This window comes from Natator depressus, chromosome 17, assembly GCF_965152275.1.
Source record: "Natator depressus isolate rNatDep1 chromosome 17, rNatDep2.hap1, whole genome shotgun sequence".
Lineage (NCBI taxonomy): Eukaryota > Metazoa > Chordata > Testudines > Cheloniidae > Natator > Natator depressus.
In genome coordinates, this window is record NC_134250.1 from 25,840,927 (window position 1) to 25,868,918 (window position 27,992).

General features: G+C 53.9%; 1 protein-coding gene across 1 annotated transcript; it reads left to right on the forward strand.

The window, feature by feature from the left end:
* Nucleotides 1–440: 440 nt before the first annotated feature.
* LOC142000580 (class I histocompatibility antigen, F10 alpha chain-like) lies at nucleotides 441–27,992 on the forward strand. Its single transcript, XM_074974962.1, is given in 7 exon segments — nucleotides 441–816; nucleotides 9,846–10,079; nucleotides 10,082–10,372; nucleotides 22,660–22,935; nucleotides 25,681–25,956; nucleotides 27,834–27,954; nucleotides 27,956–27,992. Coding segments are annotated over 7 exon segments (1,611 nt in total).

Consider the following 27,992-nt stretch of genomic DNA (forward strand, 5'->3'; position numbering starts at 1 on the left):
TCTGGGAGGGAGGTGGGGTCTAGTGGGGTAGAGCAGGGGGCTGGTGCCTGGACTCCTGGGTTCTCTCCCTGGCTCTGGGAGGGAAGTGGGACCTAGTGGGGTACAGCAGGGGGCTGGTGCCTGGACTCCTGGGTTCTCTCCCTGGCTCTGGGAGGGAAGTGGAGTCTAGGGGGGTAGATCAGGGGGCTGGAGCCAGGACTCCTGGGTTCTCTCCCTGGCTCTGGGAGGGAGGTGGGCTCTAGGGGGGTAGAGCAGGGGGCTGGAGCCCGGACTCCTGGGTTCTCTCCCTGGCTCTGGGAGGGAGGTGGGGTCTAGGGGGTAGAGCAGGGGGCTGGAGCCCGGACTCCTAGGTTCTCTCCCTGGCTCTGGGAGGGAGGTGGGGTCTAGGGGGTAGAGCAGGGGGCTGGAGCCTGGACTCCTCTCCCCATGCCCAGGCGGGGATGGCGGCGCTGTGGGGTGCCCGGGATGATTGTGTCTCACTCCCCCGAGGGGAGAGCGGCGCCGAGCGCTTCGTTCACCGGCCCCGCGACGCGGTCCGAGCCCCTCGCCGGCCAGAGCAGCGGCCGAGCTCCGGGAGCGCGGCGAGAGCCCCGGCCCCTGGGCCCCCGGACCGACTGGAGCCCGAGCTGCCGCGGGCCCCCTGGAGGCTCGGCGGGGGGTCCCCGGCGGGGGGCGGGGGGGACAATGGGGGGCGGCCCCCCGAGCTCCAGCCCGAAGCAGGGGAAACTCCAGCCTCGGCATCCATGGAACAGCGACCTCGGCCGGGGAGCGAGTCGCGGCTCCGGGCCGGGCAGCCCCGAGGCTACGGGGAGCTGGGTGCCGGGGGGGGGGCAGCCGGGCTGGGGGGTGGTGTCGGGGGGGGGGGCAGGGAGCTGGGTGCCGGGGGGGGCAGCCGGGCCGGGGGGTGGTGTCGGGGGGGGGCGGGGAGCTGGGTGCCGGGGGCGGCAGCCGGGCCGGGGGGGGTGTCGGGGGGGGCGGGGAGCTGGGTGCTGGGGGGGGGCAGCCGGACCGGGGGGGTGTCGGGGGGGGCTGGGTGCTGGGGGGGGCAGCCGGGCCCGGGGGGTGTCGGGGGGGGCAGGGAGCTGGGTGCCGGGGGGGGACAGCCGGGCCGGGGGGTGGTGTCGGGGGGGGGCAGGCAGCTGGGTGTCGGGGGGGCCTGGGTGCCGGGGGGGGCAGCCGGGCCAGGGGGTGTCAGGGGGGGCTGGGGGCTGGGGGGGGCAGCCGGGCCCGGGGGCTGTCGGGGGGGGCAGGGAGCTGGGTGCTGGGGGGGGTGCAGCCGGGCCAGGGGGGGTGTCGGGGGGGCAGGGAGCTGGGTGCCGGGGGGGGCAGCCGGGCCGGGGGGTGGTGTCGGGGGGGGCAGGCAGCTGGGTGTCGGGGGGGCCTGGGTGCCGGGGGGGGCAGCCGGGCCGGGGGGTGTCGGGGGGGGCTGGGTGCTGGGGGGGGCAGCCGGGCCCGGGGGGTGTCGGGGGGGTGTGGGGAGCTGGGTGCCAGGGGGAGACCCCGGGCCGGGGGGGCTGTGCTGGGGGGGTGTGGGGAGCTGGGTGGTGGGGGGGGCAGCCGGGCCGGGGGATTGTGTTGGGGGGTGCAGGGAGCTGGGTGCCGGGGGGGGCGGTTCTGGGCTCTGAGTTCAGAGGTGTCGGGAGACCCCCCCGCGTCCCCCCCGGCACTGAGCGGTCGCTGACAGGGATCAGTGACGTTGCTATAGTGACGGGGGGGGGGTCCTGGCCCCCTTGTGCCCGGCGCTGCCGGGGGCTGCAGGGACAATGTGCCGTGGGAGGCTGAGCGCCCCTGACCCGAGCGGTGACCCCGGCATCTCACGCCGACCGCCCCCAGCCGGGGGGTGCGGCCCCGCTCGGACCGGCACCCATGGGTGCTGCACCTGCGGACAAGCCTCTTGCTGCCCCGTGAGGCTCCCGGGCTGCGGGGCATCCCCGGGGCCAGGCGCTGCCCAGGCTGGGTCATTCTCAAGGCAGGGTGGGGCGAGGGTGACCAGAGGGCAAGTGTGAAAAATCGGGACTGGGGTTGGGGGGTAATAGTTGCCTATATAAGAAAAAGCCCCCAAATCGGGACTGTCCCTATAACATCGGGACATCGGGTCACCCTAGGTGGGGCTTTCAGACAGGATTCCTGTGTGCGGATCGCAGGCTGATAGCTAGTGGAAGGCGTAAATTAACCCCCCTCCCCCCGCCCCCCCAGGTAGATCAGCATGAAATGAAGGGAAAAGGCTTCTTGGATCTTTGACCTTTAATGGCTCCCAGAAGGGTCTTCCTGCTGGGTTTATCCCCAGGGCCTGGGACTCCTGAGTGCGGCTTGTCCTTGGCTCCGTATGGCTAAGTTGTGTCAGCACCAGTCTAGTCGCACCCACAGTCCGCAATGGCAATGGGTCATATCTGTCGTGGAAGCAGGTTGTTCGAGGTGTCATCCCAGGGAGGAGATGTCAACTCCTTCTCTTTCTCTGGTGGTGTGTTGGCGCCCCAGGGTCGGGGGGAGAGTTTGGAGCCCCTCAATCTGTGCGTTAATCAGGTCTTCATTTGGGCGTGAGCTCCTGTTGCAGAGCACAGAACAGCTGCTGCATTTGTGCTGTTCGGATCTCCTGTAAGAACATAAGAACGGCCATACTAGGTCAGACCAAAGGTTCATCCAGCCCAGTATCCTGTCCTCCGACAGTGGCCAATGGCAGGTGCCCCGAAGGGAATGAACAGACAGGTTATCCTCAAGTGATCCATGCCCTGTCACCCAATCCCAGCTGCTGGCCAACAGAGGCTAGGGACACCATTCCTGCCCATCCTGGCTAATGGCCATTGACGGACCTATCTGCCATGAATCTATCTAGCTCCCTTTTGAAGCCCCTTATGGTCTTGGCCTTCACAACACCCTCTGGCAAGGAGTTCCGGAGGTTGACAGTGCGTTGCATGAAAAAAATACTTTCTTGTGTTTGTTTTAAACCCGCTACCTATTAATTTCATTTGGTGGCCCCTTGTTCTTGTATTATGAGAAGGAGTAAATAACACTTCCTTATTTACTTTCTCTACACCAGGCATGATTTCATAGCCCTCTATCATATTCCCCCATAGTCGCCTCTTTTCCAAGCTGAAAAGTCCCAGTCTTATTAATCTCTCCTCATACGGATGCCTTTCTATATCCCTAATCATTTTTCTTGCCCTTTTCTGAACATTTTCCAGTTCCAGTATATCTTTTTTGAGATGGGGTGACCACATCTGCACGCAGTATTCAAGATGTGGATGTACCATGGATTTATATAGAGGCAATATGATATTTTCTGTCATATTGTCGATCCCTTTCTTGATGATTCCCAACATTCTATTTGCTTCTATGACGGCCGCTGCACATTGAGTGGATGTTTTCAGAGAACGCTCCACAATGACTCCAAGATCTCTTTCTTGAGTGGCAACAGCTAATTTAGACCCCATCATTATATATGAATAGTTAGGATTATGTTTTCCAGTGTGCATCACTTTGCATTTATCCACACTGAATTTCACCTGCCATTTTGTTGCCCAGTCACCCAGTTTTGTGAGATCTTTTTGTAGCTCTTCGCAGTCTGCCCGGGACATAACTGCCGGATCCCACTAGGGTGGGGTGAGGAGAGGGGAAGGCACATCCTGCTTTTCCAGGCGTGGACTTGAATCTTCGTTGTTCCCCATGAGGCAGCAGCTCAGACCCTGGGGAGCTCAGCAGCCTGTATTGAGCTGGGTAAGGCTGCGGGGTGGGTCTGGGGTTTGTTTTAAGTGGTTTAATGCTCATTGGTGCCCTTGTGTCACCTCAGTAACAGGCTTGGTTTGACCTAAACAGGGTTAGGCCCCCATGCACCCTGGCCCTATGGGGTCATCGAATCATAGGAGATTAGGGTTGGAAGAGACCTCAGGAGGGCATCTAGTCCAACCCCCTGCTCAAAGCAGGACCATCCCCAACTAAATAATCCCAGCCAGGGCTTTGTCAAGCTGGGCCTGAAAAATCTCTAAGGAAGGAGATTCCACCACCTCCCTAGGTAACCCATTCCAGTGCTTCACCACCCTCCTAGTAAAATAGTGTTTCCTAATATCCAACCTAGACCTCCCCCACTGCAACTTGGGACCATTGCTCCTTGTTCTGTCTTCTGCCACCACTGAGAACAGCCGAGCTCCATCCTCTTTGGATCCCCCCTTCAGGTAGTTGAAGGCTGCTCTCAAATCCCTCCCTCACTCTTCTCTTCTGCAGACTAAATAAGCCCAGTTCCCTCAGCCTCTCCTCATCCGTCATGTGCCCCAGCCCCCTAATCATTTTTGTTGCCCTCCGCTGGACTCTCTCCAATTTGTCCACATCCTTTCTGTAGTGGGATCCCCAAAAACTGGGCACAATACTTCAGATGTGGCCTCACCAGTGCTGGATAGAGGAGAATAATAATTTCCCTCCATCTGCTGGCAATGCTCCTACTAATTCAGCCCAATATGCTGTTGGTCTTCTTGGCAAGAAGGGCACACTGCTGACTCATATCCAGCTTCTCATCCAATGTAATCCCCGGGTCCTTTTCTGCAGCACTGCTGCTTAGCCAGTCGGTCCCCAGCCTGTAGCAGTGCATGGGATTCTTCTCTCCTAAGTGCAGGACTCTGCACTTTCCCTTGTTGAAGCTCATCAGATTTCTTTCAGCCCAATCCTCCAATGTGCCTAGGTCACTGTGGACCCTATCCCTACCCTCCAGCGTATCTACCTCTCCCCCCAGTTCAGTGTCATCCACGAACTTGCTGAAGGTGCAATGCAACCCAGCATCCAGACAGATCATTAATGAAAATGTTGAACAAAACCGGCCCCAGGACCGACCCTTGGGTCACTCCGCTTGATACCGGCTGCCAACTAGACATGGAGCTGTTGATCACTACCCGTTGAGCCCGACAATCTAGCCAGCTTTCTATCTACCTTATAGTCCATTCATCCAACCCATACTTCTTATATGGTTGGCAAGACTACTGTGGGAGACCGTATCAAAAGCTTTGCTAAAGTCAAGGTATATCACATGCACCGCTTTCCCCATATCCACAGAGCCAGTTATCTCATCATAGAAGGCAATCAGGTTGGTCGGGCATGACTTGCCCTTGGTGAATCCATGTTGACTGTTCCTGATCAGCTTCCTCTCCTCCAAGTGCTTCTAAATTGATTCCTTGAGGACCTGCTTCATGATTTTTCCAAGGGCTGAGGTGAGGCTGACCGGTCTGTAGTTCTCTGTATTCTCCTTCTTCTCTTTCTTAAAGATGGGCACTACATTAGCCTTTTTCCAATCATCCGGCACCTCCCCCGATGACCACAAGTTTTCAAAGATCATGACCAATGGCTCTGCAATCACATCAGCCAACTCCTTCAGCACCCTCGGATGCATTAGATCCGGCTCCGTGGACTTTTGCACGTCCAGCTTTTCTAAATAGTCCTTAACCTGTTCTTTCACCACTGAGGGCTGCTCACCTCCTCCCCACACTGTGCTGCCCAGTGCAGCAGTTTGGGAGCTGACCTTGTCTGTGAAGACTGAGGCAAAAAAAGCATTGTGAGTACTTCAGCTTTTTCTTCATCGTCTGTCACTAGGTTGCCTTCCCCATTCAGTAAGGGTCCCACACTTTCCCTGACCACCTTCTTGTTGCTAACATACCTGTAGAAGCCCTTCTTGTTACCCTTCACATCCCTTGCTAGCTGTAACTCCAGTTGTGCTTTGGCCTTCCTGATTACATCCCTGCATGCTTGAGAAGTATTGTTATACTCCTCCCTAGTCATCTGTCCAAATTTCCACTTCATGTAAGCTTCCTTTTTGTATTTAAGCTCACCAAAGATTTTCACTGTTAAGCCAAGCTGGTCACCTGCCATATTCACCATTCTTTCTGCACAGCGGGATGGTTTGTTTCTCTGCCCTCAATAAGTCTTCTTCAGAATACAGCCAGTTCTCCTGGACTGCTTTCCCCCTCGTATTAGCCTCTCAGGGGATCCTGCCCATCAGTTTCCTGAGGGAGTCAAAGTCTGCTTTTCTCAAGTCCAGGGTCCATATTCTGCTGCTCTCTTTTCTTCCTTTTGTCAGGATCCTGAACTCGACCATCTCATGGTCACTGCTGCTCAGGTTGCCATCCACTTCTACTTCCCCGACTAATTCTTCCTTGTTGGTGAGCAGGTCAAGAGGAGCAGGACCCCAGTTGTTTCCTCCAGCACTTGTACCAGGAAGTTGTCCTCAACACTCTCCAAAAACTTCCTGGATTGTCTGTGCATTGCTGTATTGCTCTCCCAGCACATTTCAGGGTAATTGAAGTCCCCCATTAGACCCAGGGCCTGTGATCTGGAAACTTGTTAGTTGTCTGAAGAAAGCCTCGTCTACCTCATCCTCCTGGTCTGGTGGTCTATAGCAGATGCCCACCACGACATCACCCTTGTTGCTCTCTCCTCTAAATTTAACCTCTAAAGACTCTCAACAGGCTTTCCATTAGAGAATGGAAAGTTACAGCCAAGTCCATCTGGGTCTGTGCAGAACCCAGAAGTTTCTCTTTTGTCCCAGTCCAGAAGCTTCTCCTCCCTCCAGCAGCCCACACTTAGCCTCAAGGGGCCCCTCCTTAGTCTTTTGTTCTTGTTCTTGCCAAACATTGTCACCTGGCCTTGTCCTCAGCTCTTTGTTTTCCAGATGGTCACAGCTGGCTGGCTTCCTGCAGAGGATGGGTCATCCATGGTCATTAGTTGCTAGGTGCCAAATGTCCAGGCAGTTGTCTTCTGGGATGCCCCATCAGCATGGGGCACAGACCCCAGATAGTGAGGCATCAGTCACACCTGGATCTCTGCCGAGCAATTAATCTTTTCCCCCACCTTGTTAACCATGCAGTTCATAGGGGAAACTGAGGCACACACACTATTCATTGTAAAACATGGGGAGATGTGGCTGATGGGTGATGCTGAGAGAGACGTGATGATAGCTGGAGAAGGGGAATCCGCACCGGAGAGCTGAGAGAGCAGGGCCTGGTGAACCCAAGTCCAGTGCATGGCCCTTTTGGAGAGTCGGGGAGCTGACCCAGGGTGGCCAGGTGAATGCAGAGGAGATGAGGAGCAGAGGGTCGTATGGGCCATTGCCTTGGAAGCTGAAGTTACCGAGGATGAGTGTGGGAGGCTGGAAGGGAGAGCCAGTTGTGGGGATCAGAAAGGGTGTGTGTAACTCCCTTGAGCAGTGTCTGACGTCAGAGGGACGCTCACCAGAGTGAAGGGATCAGGGGTTCAGTGTCTGCAGCATCGGGCCCTTTGTCTGGGAGCTGTTGCGCTTCCCCACCCCCCGCTTTGGCTCTGATCCTGCCTGTGGATCTGTGGGGTGAACCCAACCGTAGGGACGGGTGATCAGCCTGTGAGTTCCATGGGGCAGGGCCCGTGCAATGACTGGCACAACAGGGGGCCTGGTCCCTACAGGGGACCTAGGTGCAGCCACAGCGTGAATAAGTTAAGTCTGAAGCAGACTGCGAAGAGTTATAAAGGGATCTCACAAAACTGGGTGACTGAGCAACAAAATATGACGAGATAACTAGCTCATGACGAGATAACTGGCTCTGTGGATGAAGGGAAAGCCGTGGACATGTTATTCCTTGACTTTAGCAAAGCTTTTGACATGGTCTCCCGCAGTATTCTTGCCAGCAAGTTAAAGAATTATGGGCTGGATGAATGAACTATAAGGTGGATAGAAAGCTGGCTAGATCGTCCGGCTCAACGGGTAGTGATCAATGGCTCCATGTCTCGTTGGCAGCCGGTATCAAGCAGAGTGCCCCAAGGGTCAGTCTTCGAGCTGGTTTTGTTCAATATCTTCATAAATGATCTGGAGGATGGCGTGGATTGCACCCTCAGCAAGTTTGAGGACGACACTAAACTGGGAGGAGAGGTAGATACGCTGGAGGGTAGGGACAGGATACAGAGGGCCGTAGAAAAATTAGAGGATTGGTCCAAAAGAAATCTGATGAGGTTCAACAAGGACAAGTGCAGAGTCCTGCACTTAGGATGGAAGAATCCCATGCACTGCTATAGATTAGGGACCGAATGGCTAGGCAGCAGTTCTGCAGAAAAGGACCTAGAGGTTACAGTGGACGAGAAGCTGGATATGAATCAACAGTGTGCCCTTGTTGCCAAGAAGGCCAGTGGCATTTTGGGCTGTATAAGTAGGGGCATTGCCAGCAGATTGAGGGACGTGATCGTTCCTCTCCATTCGACATTGGTGAGGCCTCATCTGGAGTACTGTGTCCATTTTTGGGTGCCACACTACAAGAAGGATGTGGAAAAACTGAAAAGCATCCAGTGGAGGGCAACAAAAATGATTAGGGGACTGGAACACATGACTTATGGGGAGAGGCTGAAGGAACTGGGATTGTTTAGTCTGCAGAAGAGAAGAGTGAGGGGGGATTTGATAGCTGCTTTCAACTACTTGAAAGGGGTCCCAAAGAGGATGGATCTAGACTGTTCTCAGTGGTAGCAGATGACAGAACAAGGAGTAATGGTCTCAAGTTGCAGTGGGGGAGGTTTAGGTTGGATATTAGGAAAAACTTTTTCACTAGGAGGGTGGTGAAACACTGGAATGGGTTACCTAGGGAGGTGGTGGAATCTCCATCCTTAGAGGTTTTTAAGCCAGCCTTGACAAAGCCCTGGCTGGGATGATTTAGTTGGGGATGGTCCTACTTTGAGCAGGGGGGTTGGACTAGATGACCTCCTGAGGTCCCTTCCAACCCTGATATTCTATAATTCTATGAAAATGGCAGGTGAAATTCAATGTGGATAAATGCAAAGTAATGCACATTGGAAAACATAATCTGAACTATACATATCAAATGATGGGGTCTAAATTAGCTGTTACCACTCAAGAAAGAGATCTTGGAGTCAGTGTGGATAGTTCTCTGAAAACATCCACTCAATGTGCAGCAGCAGTCAAAAAAGCGAACAGAATGTTGGAAATCATTTGGAAAAGGATAGATCATAAGAAAATATCTGATTGCCTCCATATAAATCCATGGGATGCCCACATCGTGGATACAGTGTGCAGATGTGGTCATCCCATCAGAAAAAGGCGACAAATGTGATATGGGGTATAGAACAGCTTCCATAGGAGGAGAGATAAATAAGACTGGAACTTTTCAGCTTGGAAAAGAGATGACTAAGGGGGCTAAGAGGTCCATAAAGTCATGACTGGTGAGGAGAAAGTGAATTAGGAAGTGTTATTTACCCCCTTCACAATAACACAAGAATTTGGGATCACCAGATGAAATTAATAGGCAGCAGGTGTAATACAAACAAAAGGAAGTATTTCCTCACACAACGCACAATCAACCTGTGGAACTCCTTGCCAGAGGATGTTGTGAAGGCCAAGAGTATAACAGGGTTCAAAAAAGAACTAGATAATTTAATGGAGGACAGGTCCAAAAATGGCTGTTAGCCAGGATGGGTAAGGAATGGTGTCCCTGGCCTCTGTTTGTCAGAGGGTGGAGATGGATGGCAGGAGAGAGATCACTTGATCATTACCTGTTAGGTTCACTCCCTCTGGGGCACTGGGCATTGGCCTATGTCTGAAGACAGGATACTGGGCTAGATGCACCTTTGGTCTGATCCAGTATGGCTGTTCTTATATTCTGAATAAATTTATGGTAAATTGTGTGCACAGCTGGGGCCCTGTCTCCCACCTGCACCTTGGACACATTCCCCCTGCCCCCCCCTTGTACCCCCAGCTTCAGCTCCTGCATCTCCTACAGCCCTAGCCCTTCTCCTGCCCCACCCTCCCCCATAACATCCCCCTCCTGCTCCTCACATCCCCCTCCAACTCTGCCCTTCCTCCTGGGCCCCCTTTCCTTCTTCACACTCCCCTTCAGCCCCCCCCCATGCCCCCAGTACACTCTCCCCATCTGCTCCCCTACTCCTCACACACTCCAACTCCCCCCCACCCCCACCCCGGCCATCCTTGCCCCACTTCTCCTCCTACTCCCACCACCCTTTCTCCCCGGGCAGGCTGTTCTGTGGGCCATTCCACAGGTCTCCCTCCCACAGGAGCACTCCTGCCTCTCGTGTATCGCCCGGGGCTCCCTGGCAGGGTCTGGTTGAGTCTGACCTCCCTGCCCCCAATCTTTCCCACCAGGCCTGCACACCAGGCGCATATTGAACACGGTGGTGTCCGAGCCCGGCCCGGGGCTGCCCTGGTTCAGCCGTGTTGGGTACGTGGACGATCAGGCCATCTTCGTCTACGCCAGCGGGATGCAGAGGGTGGAGCCTCGCACAGCATGGATGGCGCAGAACGAGGGTCCGGAGTTCTGGGACTTTCAGCTCTTTTGGTCACGGCGCTTGGAGGCCTGGTTCAATGCGAGTCTGAACACCCTGCGTGAGCTCTACAACCGGACCGATGGTGAGTGCGGGACACAGCCTGACCTAGGGCCACGGGGAAACAGAGACAAAGCGGGTGATGGTGGTGTCAGTGTGAGCCGGGAGAGGGGACAGAGGGGCCCGCAGGGGCATTTTCTCACAGGAGTCAGTGTAAATGTGGGGGACAGAGGGACATATGGGGGCGGGGGGCCACAGGACTTAGATCCATACAAAAGACATTTTTGGCACCCTCCAAAATGGGACTCTCATGCTGTTCCCTCCCCAAACACCCCAGATTTCTGCTACCAGTCTCACTTGCAGCTGCCTCTGCCGCCCTTCGGGGGACCCCCCGCCCCCCGTGTGTGGTCATTTCCCAGGCAGAGCAGCAGAGGTGCATAGGCCAGAAGGTCCCAAAGACCCTAGAGCTAGAGCAGGGAGGGCTCTGAGATGTCTTGTCTCAATTCCCAGACACCGAGTGATGGGGAATCCCAATATCGACAGCCCCGAGTGTTCAGACATCACCAGTCAGGCCCCCAAAATCCTGAGTTTGGCTTAAATGTTGTGAGTATTTTGGGAAGAATATTGGAGCTTATTTTTATTTGCCCTCTGGTTTGAGCCTTTAGAGGACATATTTCCAGGGTTTTCTCTGCTGCTAGAAGGACTAGAAGTTAGTGCTGTAAGAAAAGAGAGCTGAGACTCTCCCCTAATCCCATGAGTGCAGGAACTGGGGTTTTAATAAACCCCCTGCTATCATGAGACGCACGGTAAAGTCACAAGAGCAGACAGCTCTGCATTCACCCAGCCCTGGGGAGAAGCTGCTCACCAGTGAGCCTCCTTCATTGTTCACTTTGTCTTATTTCCAGAGTGAGTTTATCTAAGGTCAGATTCCTCTTCACTCCGCAGAGTGAGGGTCTGACATTGACTTGGGCTGGAGAGTTAGTGAGAGAATCAGCCCCTGCAACGTGCAGAGACTCCCGGGCTTCCTTACTCCTGGCAGCAGAAACCCCAGCCCGTGTCCCCTGGTTGGAGCCCTCCGGGTCAGGCAGGTTCCCCTGCACACTATCGATAAATGTGTGAAGAGCCGTTCTTCCTGCTCGGTCCCTGATGTGCGGGGCTGTAGCCACCTGGCCAGGCCCCCAGATTGTGCTGTGTCCCCAGCCTGTCGTGCACAATTTGACTGCAGAGCCGAGCCAGTCAAACTTGGCAGCGTGTACCTCAGTGTTGGTACGAAGAGCTGCTGCAGAGAGAGTCTGTACAGGACTCTTGGCACCGTTCCCCGTGCCCAGGGCCAGGAAAGAAGCATAAGCAGCAGCTGTCTGAGAGGTTCCCCATCGCTAAGAATGGACAAGCATCGGGAGTGCAGGGGAGTGCGACCTGCATCCGGCCACTCCTGTGCCCCTGCTCCACAGGCGATACCGTCGACTCCGCCCTGTTCACAGGCTCTGTGGAGTCCAGGACCCGACCAGCCGCCGGCACCGGAGGGGCAGTGAGGCACCAGCAGGGTCGCGGTACCATCTGTCCCAGAGGGGTTTGTTGTGGCCAGGGACTGGCTGGCATGTTCACTACCACCATTGCTGGCAGTACAAGAGTTGGTGCCAGCAGTGGGGGAAGCAGAAGGGAGCATGTTGCCCTGAGCTCCCGTCTGGTACCAGGCCCCTTGCTCTCTGCTTATGTCGAAGCAGGCTTCCCCATCTTGGCCCGATCCCTGGATCCTCAGCACCGTCCCTTGGAGCCAACAGGTGCCACTCCCCCCTCGTCCGCACAAGATGACTCATCATCCAAGCTGGAGTTTGAATCTTGCACCCAGCCGAGGGACTGGTACCAGTACCCCACCAACCAGCCCTATGCAATGGTGGATCCCGGGGTGGGGGTTCCTCCGAGCGCCTGGCTCAGTGGGCAATGGCCCATGCAGATGCAATGGCCTTTTTGGAACCCCTGGGGTTTTCCTCCGCTGCCTGGCCCCCCGTCTAGGTGCTCCTACTCAGTGGTGTCTGACAGAGGGATTCCTCTGTCACAGCGAACAGCAGCTGACTCGGACTACGATACTGAGCCAGGCACAGACACTCAGAACCTGGAGCTACGGGATCTGGTTGGTGCAGAAGGAGAGGAGGAAGATCCTGTGATGGTGCAGGCTGCCTCCTCCCCCCCCCCAGAAGAGGAAGGGAGGGGGGTTTTGCCACCCCAGGACACTTCAAGGCTCACCAGGAGTTATGGAAGAAGGTGGCCTCGAACTTACGGCTGGAAGTGGAGGGAGTTAAAAAGTCCTCCAACAGCCTGGTCAACATCTGGGCTGCAGTGGCCCCATCAGAGATAGCTCTGCCTCTCAATGAGGTCATCCTGGGTCCAGTTAAAATCCTGTGGCAGACCCCTTCCTCACTGCCCCGCACGACAAAGAAGGCAGATAGGAAATACTATGTCTCTGCCATAGGGTAGGAGTACTTATCATAGAATCATAGAAGATTAGAGTTGGAAGAGACCTCAGGAGGTCATCTAGTCCAATGCCCTGCTCAAAGCAGGACCAATCCCCAACATCCCCCATCCCCCTCCTGGATCCTTGGTGGCCTCGGCAGCCAATGAGGGAAAGGCCAGGGTTGTGAGGGGCAACCCCCAAGTCAAAAGACTCAAAAAAAGCAAGACCATTTTGGTAGGGAAATGTATTCTACCAGTGGTCTATAGCTCCACAGCTCCAGCCAACAGGCACTGCTGGGCAGATATGACTTTCACTCCATGTTGAAATTTAAAGACTCGCTTCCCCAAGAGTCCAGGCAGGAGATTGTTGCTCTGGTAGAAGGGAAGGCAGTGGCCAGGGCTTGCCCACAAGCCACCCTTGACGCAGCAGATCTGGTGGCCGGGGCTATGGCGTCAGCAGTGGCCGTGCAGAGGGGCTCCTGGCATCAGTCCTCTGGCCTACAGACAAAGGTCCAGCAGTCTCTTCAAGACCTTCCATTTGAAGGGACTTTGCTCTTCTCAGAGCAAACAGATGCCAAACTTCACAGCCTGAAGGCCCCCAGAGCCATCCTCAAGTCCTTGAATCTCCGTGCCCTGGTGTCTTCGAGGAAACATTTCAAGCCCCAACAGCCTGCCTGCTTCCCAGGCCCGCCGCCTTGTCAGGACCTCTTCAAAAAGCAGAACAGAAGTTATAGGCGCAGACAGCCGCCCCCATCTGCCTCAGCCTCACTGCCTGGCCCTCTCGGATACTCAGGGGGCTCCAAGCAGAACTTTTGTTGGGGCACCCGAGGGCGTTACACCGTTCCCATACCGGATCCTGCTTCCTTATTGTTTTTGGACCATCTCTCCTGCTTCAGTTGTGCAGGTCCCTTATCACCTCAGACCACTGGGTGCTGAGTACTTTGGAGGAGGGTTATACGCTTCAGTTCATTTCCATTCCTCCCTCCTACCCCCCCCAACCCCGTCCCTCTTCAGGGACCCGTCTCATGAGCAGCTTTTAGCCCAGGAGGTGCAAGCCCTTCTCCGGGTAGGAGCCGTGGAGGAAGTGCCTCGGAACTTAAGAGGGAAAGGGTTTCACTCCCATTATTTCCTAATCCCAAGTGCCAAAGGGCGTCTCTGACCCATTCTAGCCCTGCAACGCCTCAAAAGGCTGAAGTTCTGCATGGTCTCCCTGGCCTCCATCATTCCTTCCCTGGATGCAGGGGACGGGTACGCCGCCCTCGATTTGAAAGATGTCTTTTTCCATATCTCTATTTTCCGAGGCAACAGAAGGTGGGTGAGACTCTGTGGCCTGCATTGTGCAGGAGGTCAGACTAGATGATCATAATGGACCTTCTGACCTTAATATCTATGAATCTAAGGTTTCTCAGGATCGCTGTGAACCAGACTCACCACCAGTTTACCGTCCTCCTGTTCGGCCTGTCAGCAGCCAAATGGGTCTTTATGAAATGCAGGGTATTAGCCTTCCTGAGATGGTGAGGGGTGCCAGTTTTCTGAGATGGTGAGGGGTGCCAGTGTACCCATATCTTAGCGACTGGCTGGTGAAGGGCCAATCCGAGTCCCAGGTGGAAACCAGCAACCACCTCATCCAAGCAACCTTTTGAGCTCTGGGCCTGCTGATAAACGAGCAGAAGTCGACACTCGTCCCGGTTCAGAGGATAGAGTTTATCGGAGTGGTGCTCGGTTCTACCCACACCAGGGCCTTCCTCCAGAAGCCCACTTCCAGTCAGTGGTGTCACTGATATCACAGGTCAAAGCCCACTCCGTCACGACAGCCTGTTTCGGCCTCCAGCTGTTGGGTCACATGGCCACGTGCACATACGTGTTGTGGTATGCGAGGTTCCACCTCAGACCCCTTCAGGCTTGGCTGGCCTCAGTGTACTGGCCAAACAGCCATCATTTGGATTCGGTGCTCACAGTGCCTGCCCCAGTCCTTGCCTCCCTCGACCGGTGGACAGACCCCTGGTTGGTAGGCGTGGGCGTTCCCTTTGTCAGGCCCCAACTATAATCTCAGATGCATCCAAGCTCGGTTGGGGGCCCACCTGGGGCACCTCAGGACACAAGGTCAGTGATCCCAACAGGAACTCTCGTTACATATAAACTTCAGAGAGCTCAGGATGGTTTGCTTAGCACGTCCGGTGTTGTTACCCCCTGTGACGAAGTGGGACTGTTCTTAATGTTTCCTCTAAATAGTGTGGGAGTGCCTCAGTTTCCCCTATGCAGTTCTGAAGTATCTGGGGGTGGGATAAGGGGGTATGTTCACTGCAGAGCCCTAGAGGGCAGGTGTGTGCAGGGATCTGGACACAGAGAATGGCCGACACCCTGTTTCCTGGCAACTGATGCCCTGGGCCCTTCCCCCCTGTGAGGTGAGAGCTAAAGGGTTGGAGAACAAAGGAATCCAGTGACCTTCTGGCCCGGGAAAGGGGAAAGCGAGAGGAGGAGGGGCTGGAGGGAGTTTCAGTTTGGGGCTGGCTGGAGACATGGAGTGAAGGGCAGACGTGGTTGTCTGGCTCACTGCCCCCCAAAATGGACCCAGCTGAGGGGTCCGGTTCTCTGCACCTACAAGCTCTGTGTTAGACCATGTCCCTGTCGTCTAATAAACCTCTGTTTTACTGGCTGGCTGAGGGTCATGTCTGACTGTGGAGTTGGGGTGCAGGACCCTCTGGCTTCCCCAGGACCCCGCCTGAGCGGACTCGCTGTGGGAAGCGCAGGGAGGGGCAGAGGATGCTGAATGCTCCGAGGTCAGACCCAGGAAGGTGGAGCCGGGGGAGCTGTGTGTCCTGCAGACAGGCTGCTCACAGAAAGGAGACTGCCCCAGAGTCCTGACTAGCTTCATGGGGAGCAGTTCCAGAGCATCGCCGGGGGACTCCGTGACACCCCCATCACAAACAAGGTGGTGCGAGTTCTTACAGACAACACAGCAGCCATGTTTTACATCGACAGGCAGGGGGAGGCCTGCCCTTCGCCCCTGTGTTCGGAGCCATTTGCTTGTGGGAGTTCTGCATAAAGCACTCGATCCACCTCAGAGCGTCTCACCTTTCGGGAGCTCAGAACGGACTGGCAGATCAGATCAGCACATCTTTCTCTTCTCACCACGAATGGTCCCTGTGCCCTGACGTAGCAAGGGCCATTTTCCAGTGGTGGGGTGCTCCCCTCGTAGACCTGTTCACAGCCCGACAGAACAGGAAATGTCAGCTGCCTGCATGGCTGCAGCCTGGTCTCGCTCCCAGATGCCTTCTGACTCCCTTGGACAAAACACCTGTTCTGGGCCTTCCCCCCCCCGGCCCTCCCGTTCCTTTTGTGCCCAGGGTCTCGCTGAAGGTCGAGCGGGACAGGGTGGAGCCTCGCAGCCCCAGCCTGGCCACGTCAGCCCTGGTTTGGGACATTTCCAGACCTGTCAGTCGCGACTCCAGGGGCACTTCTGTTGTGGGTTGGACTCACAACCACGGCGCCTCCTGCTGGTCACGCTGGGAATTAGCTCAGTCCATGGACAGCGCTAGGGCTGCCTTCTGGTCGGCGTCTGGCCTGTTGTCCGTTCTTCTGTCTGCACCCTCTGGCTCTGGGCCCGCGTCTCTCCCGTGGTCCACGGCGTCCGCTTCAGGACACTGCCCTCTGGCCGTGCCCACCCCTCCGTTCTCCCCCCCCGAGGGTATCGGTAGTCCTGCATCCATGCACCTGCCGCCGTGGCCGACGACAGCCCCAAAGTCTAGCCCCTTGCCTCAGGGGCCAGCCCCAGTCTGTACAGGGCCGCGCTCCTCCACGGCCAGGTGCAGTGCAAGGGAGGAGGGGGGGGACCCAGGCCCACCCACTACTCTGGATCCCAACCCAGGGACCCTCTGGCGGCAGCCGCGTCCTGCCCGCCTCCTCTCCCCTCTACTGCTCGCGCTCCCTGGGCCGCTTCCCCATGACCCGTGCACCTCTCGGCCCGTATCTCACGGTCTGCAGTCTGGCAGGGGTTCGCCAGAGCTCTCCCTGCCCGGCCCCCCTGCCCGGCGGTGCTTTGTCCCGGGTGCGGCCCTCCTTCTCGGAGAGCCTGTCCTCCTCCCTTCCTGGCCAGGGTGGGAGTGAGCTCCCCTCAGCCCTGCAGCCTTTTATAGGGCCCAGCCCGGCCCTGATGGGCTGCCTTCTCCCTTCCTCTGATGGGCCAGGTTCGCACAGGCTCCCGCCAGCTGCTTTTAACCCTCTCCCTGCCGGAGTGGGGCCCCACTTCCTGCTCCCTCTCTGTCGGTACCCGATCCCACAAGATCACAGCCAAATGCTGCGTCTGCCTGACGGCGCGGAAGCTCCATGGTTACATCCTGTGGAACTGGCCTGTTTGCAGCAGGTCTGCTAGGTCTTGCTAGGCAGCGGGAAACCTCCTAGGAGAGCTTCTTACCTCGCCAAATGGAAGTGATTCTCCTTTTGGTCATCACACCTAGGGGCACTGGAACCTCCCTACAAGGGGGGGAGCGCGCCGGCGCTTAAACTGTGGCTCTGCTTCTTCCCCCGAGGCACCACCCCCACTCCACCTCTTCACCTGAGGCTTCCCCCCCCACCCCGCTCTTGTCCGCTGCTAAAGCGGCAGGGCCTCGGCCCCCCCGTTCCAGGGCCCTACCTCTCGCCTGCTAGGCCACCTCCCCAGACTGTCCTGGAGTCTCTGCTTCATCTGAAACAGCCAGTCTGGCGATTCCCTCGGTGACAGCACACCGAGCCGTGACCTCAGCTCCCACCGCCTGCTGGGCGGTCGACCACACGAAATCTCCATTCACGGCCTCAAGGGTTTTCAAGCCTATACTTGCAAATCCAGGAACCCGTCCCCCTGCGGGACTTAAATCTGGTCCTGTCAGAGCTCACGGGGCCTCCCTTTGAGCCACTGGCATTGTGCCCTCTTGTACCTTTCCTGCAAGGTCGCTTTTCTGATGGCAATTACCTCAGTCAGGAGTCTCGGAGATTAGAGCTCTTCTGTCAAAACCTCCGTATACAGGGTTCTTTAAGGACGAGGAACAATGTCGCCCGCACCCCGTGTTCCTCCCGAAGGTCGTCTCGCCGTTTCATAGTAATCAGGCTATTTTCCTTCCCGTTTTCTTCCCACAGGCGCACAAGAATAGGGAGCAGTAGCGTCTCCACGCTCTGGATGTTAGGGGCCCCCTAGTGTTCTGTATGGAAAGGACCAAGCCGATCCGTAAATCCACAGAGCTCCTTGTGGCAGTAGCTGATAGGACAAAAGGCCTAGCCTCTTCAGCTCAGAGAATTTCATCCTGGATCACGTTGTGCATTCGCATGGGCTACGCGCAGGCAGGTGTCCTGCCACCTGCCTTCGTGGTGGCCCAGTCTATAAGAGCACAAGCTTCCTCAGTGGTGGTCAAGGCCCAGGTCCGATCCAGGACATTTGTGGAGAGGCGACCTGGGTGTTGGGACATACTTTTTCTTTCCACTGCACCAGCACTCAGCAAGCTTGAGATGACACGGGGTTTGGTTGGGCAGTGTTGCAATCTCCGTGTCCAAGAACTCCGAGCCCACCTCTTACGGTACTGCTTGGGAGTCACCGAACGTGGAATGGACGTGTGCGAGCACTTGAAGGAGGAAAAACGGTTGCTAACCTTTCTGTAACTATTGTTCTTTGAGACGTGTTGCTCACGTCCATTCCACAACCCACCCTCTGTCGGAGTTGCCGGCAAGAAGGAACTGAGAGGGTGTGGGCTGGGCCGGTCGCCTTATATCGTGACATGAGCGCGCCGCACTAGAGGGCGCTAGAGCCGGCCTGAGGGGTATCACGGAGGGAAAAGTTTCCGGCGACTGTGTGCGGGGCCCGCACACCTAGCGTGAAATGGACGTGTGCAACTCATCTCTGAGAAGAACCGTTACTAACCTTCTTGTAACTGGTTTTTGTCCAAACCTGGGGCATAGTTCAGGGACACAGCTTAGTGGGCTGGGCTCTCACCTGTGGCTGACACCAAATTGTATTTTAATCCCTTGGCCTACATTTTCCAAAACTGATTAGAAAGTTTTGGGTGTCTGACTTGAGACACTGTAAAAGCGTCTAATTTTCAGAGGCCGGGTGCTCCCACTTTCTGATCAGGCCCCTTTAAAAGGTCTCAGTTGGGCACTGAAAATCACTAGTGATTGCTGAAAATCTCGGCGTTTACCTCTGTGTATCTGGTGCAGGGTGGGGGAGGGGTGAAAATATTTGGGACCCTGTGTGGGTTAGTTTTGTGCCCCCACAATCTGCCCTGTTTGCCAAACTAGGGGGTCTGATCTGTTCCCCACACTTTTCAGTCGTCTTTGTGATCCCCACAGTGTTCTTTTCTGTTCCCCACAGCCTCCCTCCCTCTCCCTTAAACTCTCCTTCCTGTCCCCATTGCCATATTCCTCTCCCACCCACTCTCCCTCCCAGCCTCCTGGGTGGCTGAATTAACTAAAGGCTTGTCTACACTACCACGTTTTGTCACCAAAAATCGCCCTTTGGCGCCAAAACTGCGTTAGCGTCCACACGGCAATGCAACGTTTGTCAAGGAAAATGCCCAGTTTCGGTGACAAAAAACTTCCAGCTAAACAAGGGACTTTTTTCTTTTCCCCTTCCTTTACTGTCGACAAACATTTAGTGTGGACACAATGAGCCTTTTTTCGCCTTCATTGGGGTTTCCCACAATGAGGGTGACCAGACAGCAAGGGTGAAAAATCGGGACAGGGGCGGGGGGGGGGGGGGGGGAATAGGAGCCTATATAGGAAAAAGACCCAAATATTGGGACTGTCCCTATAAAATCGGGAAATCTGGTCACCCTACCCACAATGCCAAACAGCTGCTCTGGTCAATGCTTTGAACTCCACTGCCCTTCAGCCAGTAAACAACAATCCACCCCTCCCCCTTGCAAGCCTCGGGAACTTTAAATTCCCTTTCCTGCTGGCTGCCTCAGCGCACAGCGTCCTCATGGCTTCCCAGGTGAGCATGACTGGCTATTGCTCCAAACACCCTCCAGCTTGGACCACCATGGAGCTTTTTGACCTAATCATGGTCATGGGGAGAGGAGTCTGTGCAGTCCCAGCTGCGAGTGCCCTGTAGGAATTGGGACACACATGGGCCCATTTTATGGACCTTGTGTGAAAAGGGCTATGAGGGGGACACATTTTCACTCTCTGGGAATCCTCAGTTTCCCCTGCACTCCACCCCCTCTCACAGGTTTGACCATGACAGCTCGACAGCTGTGATGTGTTTTTTTTTTAAACCATAAGACGGTCCCTTACCAGCAAACAATGGGTGCGTTAGTGTGTTTCACTGTAATTTGTGGTGTTCAGTAAAGGCAAACTTTTTTAATGGTACAACTATTTTATTTTCTGTTCCACAAACCACAGTTACCACGTCAGTCCCTGGTACAAGCTGTTCAAGCATTTGCTCCAGAAATAGGTGTTACCTGGGATGTTAAATGGGAAGCATCAGGGAAGCAACTGCAAAAGGTACACTTCAGTGCCCCTCATTGCCAAAGCGCTTCCTCAAAGCCTCCCTCATGTTAAAAGCAGCCCTCTGTGCTCCTCTGACAGCCCAAGTGTCTGGCTGCTGAAACTCTGCAGCCAAGCGCTGGGCATCAGTGCTCCACCCCTGAACATTTCACCCTGAGATTCACAGAGTTTATGCAAAGTGCAGCCCGCGGCTACGACCATGGGAATAGTCTCCTCGATAAGGTCTGGCCTGCCAAAGAGACACCTCCATCTCCCCTTCAATCTGCCAAAGGCACAGTCCACCACCACGTGACACCGGCTCAGCCTGTTGTTAAAACGCTCCTTACTGCTGTCCAGCTGCCCTGTGTAAGGTTTCCTGAGCCAGGGCTGTAAGGGGGAAACCAGGTCTCCCAGGATTACTATGGGCATTTCCACATCCCCCACTGTGATTTTGTGGTCTGGAAAGAAGGTCCCCGCCTGCAGCTTTCTGTACGGTCCACTGTTCCTGAAGATGCGGGCGTCATGCACCTTTCTAGACCACCCCGCATTTCTGTCTGTGAAACGCCCCCGGTGATCCACAAGCGTCTGCAGCACTATCAAGAAGTATCCCTTCCTGTGGCAAGGTGGTCTGGCGCTCTAATAGGAATATATGGGCCATCTATTGCCCCCCACCCCGCAGTTAGGAAAGCCCATCTCTGCAGAACCATCCAGTATGTCATGCACATTTCCCAGAGTCATGGTCCTCGGCAGCAGGATGTGATTTATTGCCCTGCACACTTGCAATAATACAGCCCCAACGGTAGACTTCCCCACTCCAAATTGATTTGCAGCTGACTGGTAGCAATCAGGAGTTGTGAGCTTCCACACAGCGATTGCAACACGCTTCTCTACCGAGAGGGCAGCTCTCATTCTGGTGTCCTTGCGCCACAGTTTGGGGGCCAGCTCAGCACAGAGCTCCAGGAAGGTTGTTTTACACATCCTGAAGTTCTGTAGCCACTGCTCTTCATCCCACACCTGCATGACGATGTGATCCCACCAATCAGTGCTGGTTCCCCTAGCCCAAAAGCAACGGTCTACCCTGCACAGCTGCTCTGTGAGTGCCAAAGGCAAAGCCAGGTTGCTGCTGTCCATCTCTCCCGGAAAGCTGTCTGCCTGCAACTCTTCTTCCTCTGTCAGTAACGTGGAGTAACTCTGCTGTGCGTCATGTCCTGATGTCAGTGAATACAGCAGAGGAGAGACGTGCAGGGTCCATGCTTTCTCACTGCTCTGCAGATGCTGAAGTGCACAGCAAAGAATGGCAGCTGGCAAATTGGTGCGAAAGGAAGCTGGAAACCCCTGGAGGGCTGGGAAACAAAGCAGTGGCTGACGGGACGTTATGCACGGTCCCAATATGCTCCACGGTCCATTCCGCATTCCCACAACACCTAGTGACGGATGCTGCTGCCAGGCACTGTGGGATACATAACCACAGTGCACTGCTCCCGCGGTCGATGAGCGAGCTAAAAACGTGGACACGATGTGTCGACAGACTGAGCAAGTGGAGACGCACTTTGGTGACTTTTCTTTTCGTGACTTCTGCGTGTCGACACTACCTTCGGCGACAGAACTTCATAGTGTCGACATACCCTGAGTCTGGTCTTGGTTGCGTGGCAAATAATGGGAGATGGCGGCCGTTGTTGTGAAGATTAGCCTGGCTGTGTGAAAATGGTGGCCAGCTGAACTAAGCGCCGTCAGTGGCCTGATCCTTACAGGGAAACACCTTGAGACAGTGCTAATGTTAAAAGGAGGCCAAGCATCTGAAGTTGGTTCTTTGCGGTTCCTAGATTGAGCTGGGGGCACGGGGAAGAGAGTGTCCCTGGGGATTCTGTGAGGTCATTAAACCAGAGCAGAGGTTAGTGTGGGAGACAGACCTCCTGTACCCACAGGGACATGGGGGTACTGTGAATGGAGGAGGTGGGGGACCAAGTCACCCTGGGGAGCTTGCAAAATTAATACAAACAGAGCAGGAGAGAGTGGGGTACAGACCCCCTACACTCCCTCTCTTCCCTAACATGACCCTGACTACCAGAACTGGGGGGATCCTCAGAGAGCTGGAGGGGATAGATCCCTGCAATATCTGGACTATTCCCTTTGGGGTTGTTGAGCATAGAAGAACAAGCAGCAATGAGGTACTCTTTGAAGAGTGTGAGCTCTCTGCAGTTGGGGTCTTTAGTGTACAAGACCCAACAGTATGGAGGGGGGACCCCCTGTGGGTTCGGGTTCCCCCCTGAAAGGAGCTGGGCGGGTAAAGAGCCCAACAGCATAAGTGGGGACCCCATTTCTCAGGGGAGGGAGGGCCCAGTAGCAAGTGGAAGAACCACTGGGCTACCTGCAGTGGGGTCTTGGTGAGATTTTCAGAGAGAAGCTGCTGCTGACCCTCATGTACTGTGATCTCAACCCAGCCCCTGGGGTCCTGCCTGTGTGTTTCAGGGTTTCACATTATCCAGACGATGTACGGCTGTGATCTCCGGGAAGACAACACCATTCAGGGATTTTATCAGGATTCGTATGACGGACAAGACTTTCTTACCTTCGATAAGGAGACCATGACTTGGGTAGCAGCAGATATTGGGGCTCAGATCACCAAGAGGAGATGGGATATTGAAATAGATGACAACCAGGGATGGAAACGCTACCTGGAGGAGGAATGTATTTCCTGGCTAAGGAGTTCTCTAGAGTACGGGAAGGAGACTCTACAGAGGAAAGGTAAGGCTGGGGGACATGCTCCACCCAGGGGACACTACTGGTTACATCTCCATTCCCCAGCCCCAGTTCCAAAATGGAGTAGTGGGGTAGGGGGCTGTTCAGCTAACCTTGCACCAGGGATGGGTGGGGAAAAAACACCTCCCCCCCCCCCCCCCCGCTCTGCTGGAAAAAAATATAAGAAATTGAAAAATGTTAAAAGCAGCTCACTGCAGAGAAGCTGCATCTCCAGAGCCACTTGACCAAATCAGCCCAAATTTACACCACAAATTCTAGCTCTTCCCCAGTGTAACGCAGCGTTCTCAAGGCAGTCTGCCTGGGCATGTTAGAGCACTCTGAAAAATAAACTCTGTAGAGGAAGCTCCACTGAACTTTGCTTATGGAAGTGCCACCACGTCTATGGACACCAGCTTCACTCACCATGTAATTCCTCCTCATTAACTGTCTGCACCATCATATTTGTTGTGTTACCCCCAGCCCCTGGGTTCCACCAATGATGGTCGTTTTGTCCTTGTCTGTTCAAACTTCTCCCATGGTCATCTATTGCTTCCTTCCATGCCATTCCCTCCATGTGGAGTTGCCCTCCGCATACTAACCTGGAAGAAGGCTCCCCTTGTCCTCCTTAAAGCTTTCCCCCTCAAGACCTACCTTTGCTGCAACACCTGCTTACTTATTCCTTGATTCTTTTATCAATAAGACATCAGATAATCACACTCAGTCACATTTGTTAATCAAAGCTTATTACAGATTAATCAGCAGAACTATGGAAGGGAAGAGGTTAAATACTATACCTCTCTGAGTCAGGGGGACAGTTGCAGCATAGTCTGCTTCAAAATGTTAACTCACTATTATCCACGTATGTACCTTATATGTTACCATGGACACAAATTCTCCAAATTAGTTAGCACCATTACACACCATAATAATCGTTCCCTTCCCAAACAGTTCGCTCTCCCTGTTCAAGGTTACTTGAAATTTGTACTTGTTTTTTTGCAACAATTATACTAGTTGCTTATTTCTCTCACAGACCTCAGCAGAACATTGTCTTGTCCTTGGCCCTCTTTAAAAATGTCAGGAAGAACAAGCCACACGCAGCAGTGTAATGTGTATTTCAGTGCCAAGGGGCTGGGAAACTGATTTTTCAACATGTGTGTTAGGTTGTAGATATGCAGGCCTGCCTGTAAAGGCCTGTACTTTAAGAATTAAGGTCTATGTTTATTATTTAGCTAGCTACAGAGATATAAAAGAAAGAATCTGTGTAAGAGCCTTCTCTCACTGTGACAGTCTGAGGCCCTGTTCTTAGGCGAAGGCCTTTGGCTAAGCAGCAGGGGCAGCCATAAGCTGGGAAGCGACCAGTCACCTCCTCACATTCCAAACTAGTCCCATTGAAAGAAGGTGCCATTGGGCTGTTAGGATACAATCCTGTCCTGATAACCCCAATCGCCTCCAGAGAAAGGTGGTTAAAGAAAACTTAGTTTGATAGAAATAAAAGGAGTACTTGTGGCACCTTAGAGGCTAACCAATTTATTTGAGCATAAGCTTTCGTGAGCTACAGCTCACTTCATCGGATGCACGAAATGATGAGCTCACGGAAGCTTATGCTCAAATAAATTGGTTAGTCTCTAAGGTGCCACAAGTACTCCTTTTCTTTTTGCGAATACAGACTAACACGGCTGTTACTCTGAAACCTTAGTTTGATAGGATCCTGTCTGGCAAGAACTCACTTCTCAACAGTTGTGGTTGTGAAACCCTCATTTCTGTATGTTTTATCTTTATGGTCCCCACTTTTCTATTGTTAATCTGTCTGGTTCTCTAAATGTTTTTGTCTGCTGTATAATTAATTTTGCAAGGTGTAAGTTAATTAGGGTATTGGGATATAATTGGTTAGAGAATTATGTTACAGTATGTTAGGATTGGTTAGATAGATTTCAGTAAAATGATTGGTTAAGGTATAGCTAAGAATATTACTATATAAATTAGGGGCAAACAGGAAGTAAATTGGGATTCGAAAATAAGGAAAAAGGAACTTGGATTTAAGCTTGCTGGAGGTTCACCCCAATAAACATCCAATTGTTTGCACCTTCGGACTTCGGGTATTGTTGCTCTCTGTTCATGCGAGAAGGACCAGGGAAGAGGGAGAGTGAAGGAATAAGCTCTCTAACAATGTGTAAATCCTTTTGAAATCCATAATATTGGGGTAAATAGATTTGGTAACAGCCGAGAAGAAACTAGGCAATTAATATTAGCTAGTTTGAGGGGCAGTTTAGCACTGTGTGTCACTTTTTGTGAAATGGTCCTTTCCATCTCTAATTGGTCAGTTTGTGTAGTTTGTTTTTTCGCTCCCAGGCCAGGGCAAGATTTTTCCCTCTTTCCAATCCAGGGACTGAGAGGAGAGGGGCACAAACCTAGCACGTGATTAAGGGCTGACATCTGTGATACCTGTATCTGGAGCTTAGTGAAGACTTCCAAGATACTTGTGTCACTGTGGCTGGGAGCTGAGGCTTCTGGTTACCACACTGATAGAATCTGGTCAGGGACCTGGATTGGGGGATCACCGTTGTTGATGCTGTGAATTCGGCACAGGAATCCTCTAACATGGTGGCTCTCTCTCATCAGAGGGATTCCGTCTCATGGACTCTCATCCTCTCCCCCGGCTGGGGTCTCAGAATTTCATGCTGCAAAGCTCCAGCAAAGGCTGCCTGGATTAGAGCTTGGAAACAACTAACTTCAATTTCTTCTTTTTCCCAGTGCGCCCAACAGCTAGAGTGAGTGACAGGTCATCTCATGACAGCCTCACCACCCTCTCCTGTAAGGTCAGTGGGTTCTACCCCCGGGACATCACCGTGACCTGGCTGAGAAATGGGGAGAGCAGACAGCAGGAGACCTACTCTGAAGGCATCCTACCCAATGGGGACGGGACCTACCAGACCTGGGTGACAATGGAGATTGATCCCAAGATCAAAGCCCATTATTCATGTCAAGTGGAGCATGCAAGCCTGTTAGAGCCACTCTCTGTCTCCTCGGGTAAGGAGTTTGTCTGTTTTCCAAGTGGGAGAGGGGGATCCATTACTCTCAAACCCTGAAAAATTCTCATTCGGATTTCTAGGCTGAAGCTGGAATTTCCTCAGGGTCTGTGAGGCCCTGTCCTCTGTGGCCCTGTCCCTCTGCAGTCAAGTTCTTGTGCTAGAGTTGGGACCCACAGTGCCTGGGGCTCATGTCTTGCTCTCCAGTTTGCTGCCTCTGGGTCTGTTCGATACATCTCAGCAATACACTGTCTCTGAAGGGAGCAGATTAACAATGGGACATTAAGGCCTGAAAGGACCATTCTAATCATCTGATCTGAGCTCCTGCATAGCCCAGGGCAGGGGGAATCACACCAGGGACCCCAGCATCCAGTCTGGTCATCTGTGAGCAAATTAGACCTCATCCGCCAGAAAGAGATGCCCATTTCAGATGTAAAGTCTCCAAGGGATGGAGAATTTACCACATCCCAGGGGAAGCTCAGATCTGCCCCTTATTTCCAGACAGAATTGGTCTTGCTTCAGCTTGGAGCCCGGTCTCAACTTCAGGCACTCATGGTCCTGCCATGAGTGCAGGGGACGGGACTAGATGACCTTTCGAGGTCCCTTCCAGTCCTATGGTTCAGCAGGTTCTCAGAAACACGGCTCTACGGGCCCTTCATTCTTGTCCATGTGGCCAGAGAGAGAGTTTTAATGTTGGGAGTAGCTTGTTTCTGTGCGCAGTGATGCTGGAAGGGAGGGTATGGCCTTGGAATGGAGCGAGGAGACAGATTAGAGCCCTGCATCACGGGGGAGAGACTCCTATGCCCCTAGCACAAGAAAGTCTTAGAAGAATTTTTTACACATGGAGCTGCCTTCCAGCCATCTTCTTGCTTGGTTAAATGGGATGTGGAAAAATGCAGCATTTGGAAGTGCAAACAATTTCTGCGAGGGCAGCCTGCACCGGGACTCTAGTCAGCAGATGGTTTCACATCAAAATCCAGCTACCATGTGTCCTGCCAATTTTTGTATCATAAACCACATTTCCTTATTCTCTTTGAAATATTTTTCTTTTTGCTGTATTATTATGTGGGCCTTTCAGACAACAGGAGAAGCTGATAAATGAAACTGAAAGTGTGTACAGAACACGGGGTTTAACAGGTTTATATAAACCAAGAACAGTATTAATATTTCTGTCCTCCCCTCTTAACTTCCTGCCCCCTCAAAAAACACGCATTGTGTCTGTAACTCCATTCATGGCAGGGAAATCCAGAACTTTGAGGTCAGTTTCCAGTTTGGCACCAGACTCCCACAATGGGACTGTGTTCCATTAGCCATGAAAGTCAGCCTGGTGAAGGGGGGTTAGGGGCTGGGAGCCAGGACTCCTGGGTTCAGTCCTTGGCTCTAGAAGGGGAATGGGGTCTCATAGGTTAGAACAGGAGGTCTGGGAGCCAGGACTCCTGGGTTCTGTCTCTGGAAGGGGAGTTGGGGTTAGTGGGTTAGAGCAGGAGGGGCTGGAAGTCAGGATTCCTGGGGTCTATTCCTGGCTCTTGCACTGCCTCACCGTGTGATCTTCAGCAAGTCTTCCCCCTTTCCCGTTTAGGGATGATACTGACATCCATGCTTTCCCATAGTTCTGAGGATTGGTTAATGTTATAAAAGTCTTCGAGTTTAAGTGCTAAATATTTCTTATGACTTGAAGTGGTAGAGACTGTGTCCAGGACTTCCTATGGTGGGGTGCAGTGCATGGTGGCTGCACTGGAAGGGATGGAGGGTTGCAGGACTCAGCCCTAACTTGGGGAGCTGACTGACGGATCCCTGCAGTGGGATGAAAGGGGGATTTTAGTGGTGGCGGGGGAGGTGGATTTTTCCCCATTGATCATTCTTTCCATTCCATTTCAGAACCAAATAACAATCTGATTCCCATTGTGGCTGGAGTTATCACTGCAGTTGTCCTGATTGGTGTTATAATCGGAGTAGTCATCTGGAAAAAGAAACACTCAGGTAAAGAGCCTGGGATGGGGATTCTCTGGACTTGCTGGGCCCTGCACACCTGCCTAA